This window comes from Leptinotarsa decemlineata, unplaced genomic scaffold (assembly GCF_025532065.1).
Source record: "Leptinotarsa decemlineata unplaced genomic scaffold, Ldec_3_MD MMD2_tig00026399, whole genome shotgun sequence".
Classification (NCBI taxonomy): Eukaryota; Metazoa; Arthropoda; class Insecta; order Coleoptera; family Chrysomelidae; genus Leptinotarsa; species Leptinotarsa decemlineata.
Window position 1 is genome coordinate 7,501 of NW_027412717.1, and position 12,500 is coordinate 20,000.

Sequence of the window (12,500 nt, forward strand, 5' to 3'; positions counted from 1 at the left end):
AAAAGGCGGAGCAAAAAGACATCGCAAAGTGTTGCGAGATAATATTCAAGGAATTACGAAGCCTGCCATCAGAAGATTAGCTCGTCGTGGAGGTGTAAAACGTATATCCGGATTGATATACGAAGAAACTCGTGGAGTACTCAAAGTATTTCTCGAAAATGTTATCAGAGATGCGGTAACATATACAGAACACGCCAAAAGAAAAACCGTCACGGCCATGGACGTAGTATACGCTCTCAAACGTCAAGGGCGTACATTATATGGTTTCGGCGGTTAGATTCATATTCCGACGAGAAATTTAAAAAAAAAAACGGTTCTTTTCAGAACCACAATTTGTTTTCAAAACGAATTCGATTTATATACTTTACTTTGGTGTGAGTAATAATTAACGAATTACCAAATTAAATTCGAACGATATACCCATCTAATTTTAAGCATTATCTGTCATTCTTTTGATTACCTGAATAATTGCTTCATTTTATCCTGTATACTTAACGAAATTATTAATTTCAACCTTACTACATCTGTATACGAAGAAGAAAAGAGAAGAACGATCTGTACAATTAGATTATATACCACTCGGTTTCTAAATCTATAGGACAGGGAAGCTACTGGTATCTAGCTAGCTAGCTAGGTAGCTCCCAAACTATTCAATTATTCACCAATAGAAATTACATATGAAACTTTTCTGAAACGCCGCTTTAAAACGCGATACCATTTGTACGTAAAGAAAAAATTGAAAAAATGAATATTCATAAACTGATCGAAGGTTAATGAACCACTGTCCAAATATTATTGTTTTATGCTTATAATATTCATCTATCCCATTTCACAAATTACTATGAATAATAATAACAACCTATTTTTATATACTCGTCATTCATTTCTGCAGATATTGAAATGTATGTATGCATTCATCTATGCTATATAATTTAATTAGGTATATTTTTTTTTTTTTTATTTATTCATTCCAATTTACTCATGATTGTCTATATTGTAATTCCACGAACAAGAATGTATAATATTTCTATGGATATTGTTATGTTTATTCATTTGTATACCTAAATCTGATATTACTGCATACATTTTATTTTCATCACGAATAAACGTACAGACATTCTGATATTTGATTTCAGCAAATAGAAATCACTTGTTTCGGCACGAAAATAAGAAGTTGAACAATAATAATATTATTAATCATGTATACATGTATACGTAAATATGCGCAAGCAAGAAAGAAACAATCGCATATCGTGCTGCGTCAACAATTGTATCGAAAAGCGATGACAAGAAAAAAAAAAAAAATATATGCAATTGTCGAATTCATTAGAGAAAATCGTTGTGGCCCTGATAAGGGCCGATATTTTATTTGTCGCTTTCCTCTCTCAGGAAATGTGTACTTATGCCTTCTTTTCGGTTTTTTTCGGTAACAAAACCGCCTGAATATTGGGCAAAACACCACCTTGAGCAATGGTTACTCCTGATAACAATTTATTGAGTTCTTCGTCGTTTCGAATGGCCAGCTGTAAATGTCTAGGAATGATACGGGTTTTTTTGTTATCGCGAGCCGCATTACCGGCCAATTCCAAGACTTCAGCTGCCAAATATTCCATTACTGCGGCTAAGTAAACCGGGGCGCCGGCACCAACTCGTTCGGCATAATTTCCCTTACGAAGGAGTCGATGAATACGTCCTACTGGGAATTGGAGTCCAGCCCGACTGGAACGGGACTTTGCCTTTCCCTTAACTTTACCTCCTTTTCCACGTCCAGACATGTCGAATCGTAGATTAGTATTATATATCGGATAAATTTAAAGAATTCACTGAGAATTATTCGATGTTGCTCTAACAGTAGCTTTCTATACAATGATTTCTATATAGAATCGACCTGTATTAATACCGTCCTACCGACCAATGGGCGTTCTCGAACGCTCAACTTTCCGGTGGGCGGAGCCTACTAGAGTTCAGTTACTATCTGAAATAGTGACGACAGAGTGGCGTCTTTTACCACATTACACATCCATTCGATTGCTGAACCTCATTGAGTGCAGACGTGTCTGAGCGATTTAAGTGTTTTCTCCAATTTATTTGGAATGTGGCAGCCGTGCGGCGGTGTGTTATTTCTTGCTATAAATAGCGCGTTCGGTTTGTGCGTGAGCAGACAACCACACTTTTGGTGAGTACGTTCAAAGATATCATTTAGTTGCGTTCTTGGTGCTCTACTTGTTTCTGAGTGTCCGAAAACAAAGCTTGAATTGGGCAGTATGGAGGAAACTGCTTTGTAGCCTGGAGGGAAGGAGAGGGCGAAATTATTGGCTTTATAGCCAATTAATTTCAGCCTTGGCCTGTCCCAGTCGACTGCTTGGCAGAGCTTCGCCAGGCCTGGGGGACGACTGTCAGTTACGACAGGTCGTAAACAGGGAGTGGCTAAGGCCCCGATGGCCGTAGGAAAGCTAACTCGGACCGAGGAGACTCAGCGACAGCGATAGTGTAGCCTCCTTTCCTCATCAGTCTCGAAAAAGAGACGCTTCACGATGGATTTTCTCCTATCCATCAGTGTCAAGAGCCGTATCGACGAATGGATACGGCACGAAAAAAAACTGAAGTCAAACAAGTATATCCAAAATAGAAAAGAAAGCTCAAAAAAAGAGCAATGTTACCAAATGTTCAGGCAGAGGCTCGGAATTACTATTCCGAGTCCGAGACTCATCACGTCAAGCGGCCCAAATCAGGCCAAAGAGAAGGCCGCACCTAGCGAAAGCGTAAAAAGCGGCCCCAACGAACCTGAAATCGTTGAAAATGTTGTCGAGATGGAAGATCTCGACGCAAATGCAAACGAGGGTGCTTCTACTACGGGAAGCACCGTCAAATCAGTTCATGGCGAGGAGCCACCCCCCCTACCCTCTGAAGCAAGACATCCCGTCACGGCTTCAAAGGCTAAAATTCACTATTGTTGTCCTCCGACAGAAGGACAAAATGGGTACCACTGTTGAAACTGACGACTAGAGAGAAACATCAAGTTCTCGAAAGCCGTCAATTTACATGACGGGGATTATAAAGATCCAGCGGAGTCTCCTGACGACTATCGGCGGCTGGCAAGGCTTTTGGTGAGGGAAAAAATCCCTCACCATACTTACTCGCTCCCCGAAGGCGGCAACTACGTGCCGTCATCAGGGGAGTGCCAGAGCACTGGCAAATTCCGATGTGCGTGAGGAGCTTGAATCAAAAGGCTTTGACCTCACCGCGTCACGCGCATGAAGCGCGCTGGCAAACTATGCCTCTGTCCTGTCTTGCTAGACAGGGATCAGAAGCTATTTTGAGGTCAAAGACTCTTGTGCGTGAAGGTTCAGGTTCGAACCCCAACACGGAAAACTTCGGTGGGTCAATGCCACCGTTGTCAACGCTTTGGACACTGCCAACGCAACTGCTTGGCCATGCCCATCTGCGTTAAATGCGCTGGCAGGCACTAACCAGTGCCTGCAAAAAGACCAAGGCTGACCCCCCGAAGTGCAATTAATTGCAAGGGGGCTCACACAGCCAATTACCGTGGCTGCCCGCGTACCCAAAGGTACAAAAGAAGGGCAGACACAACAAGGAAACCAGCTCCTCAGGGAGACCTGCGGGGTCTGGTCGCGTCCAGGAGGGGGTCAGTTTGCAAAAGCTGCATCTAAGGCGCAAGTACTGCAAGTACTTCTGCAAAGCCCACCTCCCCTCGACCTGAACCCTCACCTCAGACTCAGGGGGTTTCAGACATCTGTGCCGCACTGGACCAGATGAAAAGTTATTCGTCAAATTCCCGTGTTACAGACAATGTTCACGGTGAATACAGCGTGATGACCGGAACTGCCAATGTCTAGACAACCAACGTTGCCTAGATCCTGAAGATAGTTTTTTGGAATGCCAATGGCATTCGAACAAAGAAGCTGGACTTCGAAAACTTCCTCATTGAAACAACATAGATGTGGCTCTAGTCCAAGAGACACATCTAAGGAACGAATCCTTGTCATTCCAAATTACAGATTCTTTCACAGAGAACGTGTTGGACGTGCTGGAGGGGGAGTCGGCATTTTTGCCAAGCGATCCCTGCAGTGTGTCCATTACGCATTGACAGTGCTCGGTTGCACGGTACTGAGCCGTGGGGGTCGAAATTCAATGAGAAGGGGTTGTCACAGAGTAATCTCGGTTTAAAACCCTCCGAACATTCGTCTACTCCCAGAATCTCTGGATGAACTGCTGATGGGAAGCAACATTCCGACATTGCTGCTGGCGATTCAATCCAAGCACGACCTTGGAGCAGAGCCACAAATCGAAACGCCAAGCGCTCCATGCGCATGTTGACAGACATGAATATCTCGTGCTGGGACCAGATGAGCCTACGTACTATCGCGGGCAGACTAGGCCTGACGTACTAGACATCGCGCTTCTCAGAAACGTCACTCTGACCAGTGAAATTTACGTTCTGTCGGAACTGGTTCTGATCATAATCCAGTAATCCTGGTAAGGGCGATGATCTTCCTCCCCCTGAATATCGCGTGAGATCTAAGACGGACTGGGATGTCTTCACAGCCCAGCTCGAGAGATGCGCGCCCCTCCTGAGGTACTCGACTCTCCCGACGAACTCGACGCGGCAGTGAGCGTTCGAGCTTTCCGTGAATGATGCGTTTCGAGCGGCCACCTCCAGGGAGGAGTGTCCGCTGAAGAGCTACAACGAGTTTCCCCTCGTATCAAAGCCTTGATACGAGAGAGAAACCGCCTGAGAAGGCTCTACCAGCGAACCCTTTCCCAGGGGACAAAACAGCGGCGAACAGGATGCAATCGTGTCAAACAGGCCATCAATGAACACCGAAACGAAAGGTGGGAAGAGCTTTGGAATCCTTCGAACCTGGGAGTGACGAGCTTTGGCGAGTCACTCGTAGGCTCAGGGGGAAGAAGACTGCTCTCTCACCCATTCACGGAGAGCGCGGAGTGTGCTACTCCCCCGCCGACAAGGCGTTAGCCTTTGCAGACACGATGAACGTCAGTTTCAACTTAACGTTGACGACGACGACGACATCGACCGCGATATGCTGCTGGAAGACCGGGTTCACCGACTTCTCAGGGAGGATGACGACGACGACATCGTCCAGCTTCTATGGAGGAGCTGAAGGGTCTCATCAAGGCTGCGAAAGCAAAGAAGGTCTCGGAGCCGATTCAATAATAACAAGTTGTTGAAGAGACTCCCGGAAAACAGCGTTGAATTCTTGCGAGTTCTCATCAATGTTCGTTGGCCCTCAGACACTTCCCTAGAAGGTGGAAGCATGCGATCGTCGTCATCATGCTCCCGAAACAGGGTCAGAACCAGCTGTTCCCGCAGAACTATCGCCGATCAGTCTACTCTCGTCGGCGGCTAAGCTGGCTGAAAAGAGTCGTACTGCAAAGACTCAACGAAGAAGTTGAGGACCGAAATGTTCTGCCTAATGAACAATTCGGCTTCAGGAGAGATCACTCCACTGAACTACAGGCTCTAAGGTTGGTCGAGAAACACATCAGCGAGCTGAATATCAACAAAAAAGTACATATAGTACTTTTAGATATTTCAAGGCCTTCGACGAGTATGGCACGAAGGCCTTATACATAAGCTAAACGCGCTCGACCTACCTCGGGGCCTGGTCCGGTGGATCGGATCTTCCTGAGAGGCAGAACCTTTCAGGTTAGAGTAGAGGGCTCTCTGTCTGACAACAGAGAGATCCTCGCTGGAGTGCCACGGGGGCCGTGCTCTCTCCGACGTTGTACTCACTCTATACAGCGACCTGCCCAGGTCCGATAGAGTGAAGAAGATATCCCTGTACGCCGATGACACGGCTCTACTCTCGTCTTCCATGGGGCGTGAGCTCGGCGTCGTCTACATGCAACGTGCATTGGACGACCTCGAGCGCTGGTACCTCGAATGGAAGATCCGAGTAAACCCGGAAAAGACTCAGGCGATAACCATGGGGAGATTACTATCTTCTCCGGCCAGAAAAGTGAGAGTCTCTGGAGGGAGATTGACTGGCAAGCGCGGGTAAAGTACCTCGGCCTTTTAATAGAAGTAGGCTCACTTGGAACCCGCACATCATGTACGTTAGTCCAAGATCGAGGGTCGATCGCCGGTCTGTACCCTCTGATCAACAGAAAATCAAGATGAGTCTTAAAAACAAAATTATGATCTACAACTCGATGTTCAAGAATGTCATCTGTACGCTTCAGCGTCTGGGGACAAGCGGCTCCGTCCAACATTTCCATTTTGGAAAGGTTACAAAATAAGTAATTAGGATGATTGTGAATGCTCCTTGGTTCGTGCGGAATGAAGCCATCCGCAGAGATTTGCAGCTGCCTTCCATTCGGCAGTCCATTCAGTCGAGGAATGAGAGAGTTTTCGAAAAAAACGGAAACTCACGAAAAACCGTTAGTTAGGGAAGCCACAGATTATGCTGTAGACGACCCTCCCGATATAGAAGGCCCGACACTCTGTCGAATGAGGCCCTCATGTCCCCCGTTAAAGGATGAATAACTTTTTTCCATCATCCACCCCAGCCAGGTAGGGGTATCCGTGAAGGGCGGCACTGATGTCTAAGGACTTCATGCCGTCATCCATCAGTCATGTACCCATTGGCCCATCTCAAGGCCAATGATCAGCCGAAAGGGTAGGGGAGCTGGTCTCCAAATCCTGAATGAACTGAAGATGATCGTCAAGCGTCTTTTACATTGAGTCGAAAGCAAACCTGCACGATAGTACTTGTTTGTTTGATATTGACGAAATTAAATTTTCAGAATGCCACCCAAAGCTAGTGGAAAGGCTGCGAAGAAGGCCGGAAAGGCCAAAAGAATATATCGAAGACCGATAAGAAAAAGAAGAGGAGGAGGAAGGAAAGTTACGCAATTTATATCTACAAAGTATTGAAACAAGTCCATCCCGATACCGGAATATCCAGTAAAGCGATGAGCATCATGAACAGTTTCGTAAATGATATATTTGAGCGTATCGCAGCGGAAGCCTCCCGTCTTGCTCATTATAACAAGCGATCGACTATTACGAGCAGAGAAATTCAGACTGCAGTACGTCTGTTACTTCCTGGTGAATTGGCGAAGCACGCCGTCAGCGAAGGCACCAAAGCAGTTACGAAATATACCAGTTCGAAATAATTTACTTATTCCGGTCTACGATATACATTCTTAAAAAAAAACGGTTCTTTTCAGAACCACAAAATATTTATGAAAGAATTCTTACAATATCGTTTCGACGCTGAATGATAATTTATTTTTGCTAGGGCGCTAGGTCTCACTCGGTTGGGTTGCCTTGTTATCAGTACATTGTTACCTCCTTTCGTGAAACGCGCGATGATAATAAATAATTTTGCCACCTATATTTAGATGGTGCTTACCTACCTATCAACCTAAAAAGTTAACGTTCGTTACTGTTATACTAGTCATGTACTCTATTACTTATGTTATTTTTTAACGTGTTTTTTATTTACGTGCTAATATGTTGTCTAAAAACGTTTATGATTAGCATTTCTGATTTCGACTATAACATTGACGATTTATATATTTCGGGTGGGGGTGGGTGTGTATTACTCCGTTATAGATAGAGCTCACAGTATCGTCGTTCGTTCGTTCGTTCGTGTTTGTAGTATCGACCTTTTTATTGAAAGTATATTACGATGATTATATCTTATCGAATATAACATTAATAACGTTCGTTATTATTCGAATGCCGTTTTCATCGAACACTTTTATAGGGATAATTTTTGAAAATGTTGATGCTATTAGAAGCGTCGGTTCTTGGTTATAGTCGTGTATGAAGGTAGACACGAGGTCTCTTCGATGCCCCTATTCACTCGTGTATTTATCGAGTATTATCGGCTAATGTATCATGTTTCTATAGACAGTCGCGCCTATGATATTTATTCGAAGGTTCCTTCCAGATCATCGATTACGAGTATTTTCGGAAAGGAATTGTCTGGAGTTACGTCAAAATCATCAATACTTCATATTTCATTGTAATTTACTGTGAGTTGTCGAGGTTTAATATTAGCTTTTTCTTATCAGAAAATATTTTCGGAATACGTAGAATCTATCCACGTTATTGTGCTAGTCGAAGTCTAAATAGGAAACCGGCATTGATTTCGTAAAGAAGTTGATGCGAACATTTCGACAGCAGAATGGAAGCCGTCAATATCGTGTCTAACGAGAATGTCGAGCGTTCAGTCTCCCGTCCGCCTGTGCTTCGACCCAGAATATTTAAACAAACGGAACACCAGAGGACTACATCATTCTCTCTAGACGCCTAACGAGTGTAGCATCTATCTTCCGAGAATATATTGTCAGTTGTTTTTTTACTATGGCAGACATAGAAAATCAGAATTCTTCGGCTTCGGCTAATTCATCTTCGTCGCCGCAGGCACAGTCTACTGCGAAGAAAGAAAAGAAAGTTAAAAATCCAAGAAGTAAACCTTCTCACCCACCTACGTCGGAAATGGTTAATAACGCTATTAAAGGATTGAAGGAACGGGGTGGTTCCTCTTTACAAGCCATAAAAAAATATATTGCGGCGAATTATAAGGCTGACGCAGAAAAAGTGGCACCTTTCATCAAGAAATATCTTAAATCTGCGGTTGCTTCCGGATCATTAGTACAAACTAAAGGAAAAGGTGCATCGGGGTCGTTCAAATTGGCATCGGCATCTTCTGGTTCGGCAAAACCGTCGGCTACCGAAAAGAAAACGTCCGGTACGGCCGGTGCGAAGGCCAAAAAAACTCCCGTTAAACGCGTAGCTGGTGAAAAAGCTAAAACCGGCAAGAAGGCTGCTGCATCACCGAAAGGTAAGAAAGCCTCTCCGGAAAAGAAAGCGGCTGCCGCAGCCAAGCCTAAAAAGGTAACTGCCGAGGATAAAAAGACCGTCGCTTCTAAGGTTTCGTCCGCGACTTCTGCTAGTAAAACCAAGTCTCCTTCGAAAGCAAAGAAAACTAACAAAGGACCAACAAAAAAGCCGAAAGCACCCAAACCGAAAACCGCGAAAGCGACCCCTGCATCGGCATCTTCTCCGAAAGCCAAAAAAGCTGCCTCTCCAAAAAAGAAGAAGTAAATTCTTCTATCAGTTGACTTCTCTCTCCGGCGACGAAGTCTAAGAAAACAAATGGCCCTTTTCAGGGCCACAATTTTTTTTACAAGAATTCGTATATAATTCAACTGTCCAACAAATATATAAATAAATAGTCAGAACTACCTACCTAGCCTATCCCTATAAACAGAAAAAAAATAGATAAATAATATTTCTTCCGCCGCCGCCGCCGACTATCGAATTGATATGAATCGAATAATTTCGTAAAAGAGTAAAAATTAAAAAATATTGCTCTGTCTTTCTATTTCATTGAAATATGTCTTGTGAACAGTTGACTTATTTTCTGATATTGGGATCGTTTCAGGAAAATGAGTCAAAATCATTTCGAGATTTCCAAACTAAGGGTGTTCCATTTGAGAAATCACTGATTTTTATATCTTCAGAATTACTCATCGACTCCAAATACCTCGTTCATCATTTTGGAAATGTTACTCCTCCTACAAGACGACGGAATGTAATATTTTGATGAATCAATAATAGCTTATGTATTCTATGAGACTTGTTTTCAATTTTATAGGGAAATGGCTCGAGAACCGAATAATACCTACTTTTTCTGTATAAACGATCGAATATCTCGAGAACGATTCATTTTTGGTATAGGGTATATTACAAAAAGTCACTCGAGATTTATGCCAGGTATTCAAAAATATGAATCAGAGGAAATTTACGAAAAGATGGTGATGTTATGAGCGATCTTTCATTCAGTGATCGCTTGTTTTTCGTTATTTATCTCAGCCGTTTCTAAAAATGATCTTTTCGAAAGATTCGTTTCGGAAAGTAAAAAATTTCAGTATTATAATCCATATTTGGATCATACTGAACATGTTCTGCAAACACCGTGATTTAATATTTACGTGATGCGAGTTATTGAAAATATCATACATTCATTCATTCATTCATTCATATCTATCGATAAACGAATTCTTTCATCAATTGCATTTTGTGGTTCTGAAAAGAACCTTTTTTTTGTATATATTTTCAATATATATTGGGATATATATATATGAAATTAAGCTCGTTCTCCGCGTATTCTCCTTGCTAACTGAATGTCTTTGGGCATAATGGTAACGCGCTTGGCGTGAATGGCGCACAAATTCGTATCTTCGAAGAGTCCTACCAAATACGCCTCGCTAGCTTCTTGCAAAGCCATGACGGCTGAACTTTGGAATCGTAAATCGGTTTTGAAATCTTGAGCGATTTCTCGAACTAAACGTTGAAAGGGTAATTTCCTAATCAACAATTCAGTACTCTTCTGATAACGTCGAATTTCTCGGAGAGCAACAGTACCGGGTCTGTAACGATGAGGTTTTTTAACACCTCCCGTAGCCGGTGCACTTTTGCGAGCTGCTTTAGTAGCTAATTGTTTTCTCGGAGCTTTACCTCCAGTCGATTTACGAGCGGTCTGCTTGGTACGAGCCATTTTCAAAACCTATTGCGAATTGTAACGAACGAAATGTATACCGAACGATAGACGGACAACATATGAACTGAGTCGGCTTATACACGCCAACTATTATATACCATCTAGACGAGACGCCATTGGTCCGATTTCCAGTTGTGGGCGGAGTCATGAAATTTAACAAAACCCGACCGAGTTCGGTGTAGAACTTTAGTCGAAGTCTGTCGTTAGTATCACTAACAGTATTTCATTCGTATCGTGCAGTATATAATTTATTCTTAACATTCGAAATGACTGGTCGTGGCAAGGGAGGTAAAGGTTTAGGAAAAGGAGGAGCGAAACGTCATCGTAAAGTATTGCGTGATAATATCCAAGGAATAACGAAACCTGCCATTAGAAGATTAGCCCGTCGAGGTGGTGTTAAACGTATTTCGGGTTTGATATACGAAGAAACTCGTGGAGTACTCAAAGTATTTCTCGAAAATGTTATCAGAGATGCCGTAACATATACCGAACATGCGAAACGCAAAACCGTCACAGCCATGGATGTTGTATACGCCCTGAAAAGGCAAGGTCGAACCTTGTACGGATTTGGCGGTTGAATTTAATGCCTCCCCCTGTATTGTCCTTACCGTTTCCATAAAAAAAAGGTTCTTTTCAGAACCACAAAAGCTTATGAAATGAATTCGTGTGTATTTTTTATATTTTTGAAGTAAGTCTCAGGTCAAGAAAGTAATACAAATCATGAAATTATGAAACAACAAAATTTAATTGACGCTCCGGAGGGGCGACTTCATTGATGATTCCAGTGGCGCATTTGCTTTTTCAGCTGCAGGAAAACCCGGAAAAACCTGCAGCAGCAGCAGCAAGCACCACATCATGTGAACATCTTGATCTACTAATGTCTTCTCTTTTATAAAACAAAATGTAGGGTATCTCCAGAGACTACAGTAAATTTAGAACATCGCCAGAACACTTAGTGACACGACTATCGTCAAACTTAATCGACCTCTGCCCTCCGGTAGCAAGCAGAATATCGGAAGCGTGAAATAAAAATTTGAATTGGAAATTTTGGCGAAATAACCCGAACGGAAAGTGTAGTGAAAATATAAAAGATAACGGAAAGTGTAGTGAAAATATAAAAGATAACGGAAAGTGTAGTGAACGTTTACCTCTGCCTTCCGCGAACAAGCAGAATATCGGAAGCGTGAAATAAAAATTTGAAATGGAAATTTTGGCGAAATAACCCGAACGGAAAGTGTAGTGAAAATATAAAAGATAACGGAAAGTGTAGTGAAAACATAAATATAACGGAAAGTGTAATGAAAGTTTACCTCTGCCTTCTGGGAGCGAGCAGAATTGGAAGCGTGAAGAAAATATTTGAGATGGAAACTTTGGCGAAATAACCCGAACGGAAAGTGTAGTGAAAATATAAAAGATAACGGAAAGTGTAGTGAAAACATAAATATAACGGAAAGTGTAATGAAAGTTTACCTCTGCCTTCTGGGAGCGAGCAGAATTTCGGAAGCGTGAAGAAATATTTCAGATGGAAACTTTGGCGAAAATAATCGTGAACGGAAAGTTGGTGTGAAAATATAAAAGATAAACGGAAAGTGTAGTGAAAACATTTAAATATAACGGAAAGTGTAGTGAAAACATAAATATAACGGAAAGTGTAATGAAAGTTTACCTCTGCCTTCTGGGAGCAGCAGAATTTCGGAAGCGTGAAGAAAACATTTCAGATGGAAATTTTGGCGAAAATAATCATGAACGGAAAGTGTGGTGAAAATATAAAAGATAACGGAAAGTGTAGTGAAAACATAAATATAACGGAAAGTGTAATGAAAGTTTACCTCTGCCTTCTGGGAGCGAGCAGAATTTCGGAAGCGTGAAGAAAACATTTCAGATGGAAATTTTGGCGAAAATAATCATGAACGGAAAGTGTGGTGAAAATATAAAAGT

At 42.5% G+C, this 12,500-nt stretch overlaps 3 protein-coding genes across 3 annotated transcripts in view; 1 reads left to right on the plus strand and 2 right to left on the minus strand.

Moving 5' to 3' along the window:
- Positions 1-373, plus strand: part of LOC141486931 (histone H4) — a 408-nt gene extending 35 nt beyond the window's left edge. Inside the window, exon 1 of the mRNA XM_074185549.1 lies at positions 1-373. This exon is cut by the window's left edge and continues 35 nt beyond it. Coding sequence (XP_074041650.1) covers positions 1-277 — 277 coding nt within the window. The 3' untranslated portion in view covers positions 278-373.
- A 588-nt stretch (positions 374-961) lies between these two features.
- LOC141486930 (histone H2A) lies at positions 962-1,837 on the minus strand. Its single transcript, XM_074185548.1, has one exon. The coding sequence runs from the start codon at positions 1,773-1,775 to the stop codon at positions 1,401-1,403; it is 375 nt and encodes a 124-aa protein (XP_074041649.1). The 5' UTR covers positions 1,776-1,837; the 3' UTR covers positions 962-1,400.
- Positions 1,838-7,489: 5,652 nt separating this feature from the next.
- On the minus strand, positions 7,490-10,559 carry LOC141486932 (histone H3-like). The gene is made up of 2 exons (XM_074185550.1): positions 10,183-10,559; positions 7,490-7,508 (listed from the first exon to the last, which is right to left on the minus strand). The coding sequence occupies exons 1-2, from the start codon at positions 10,557-10,559 to the stop codon at positions 7,490-7,492; spliced, it is 396 nt and encodes a 131-aa protein (XP_074041651.1).
- Between the last annotated feature and the right edge of the window lie 1,941 nt (positions 10,560-12,500).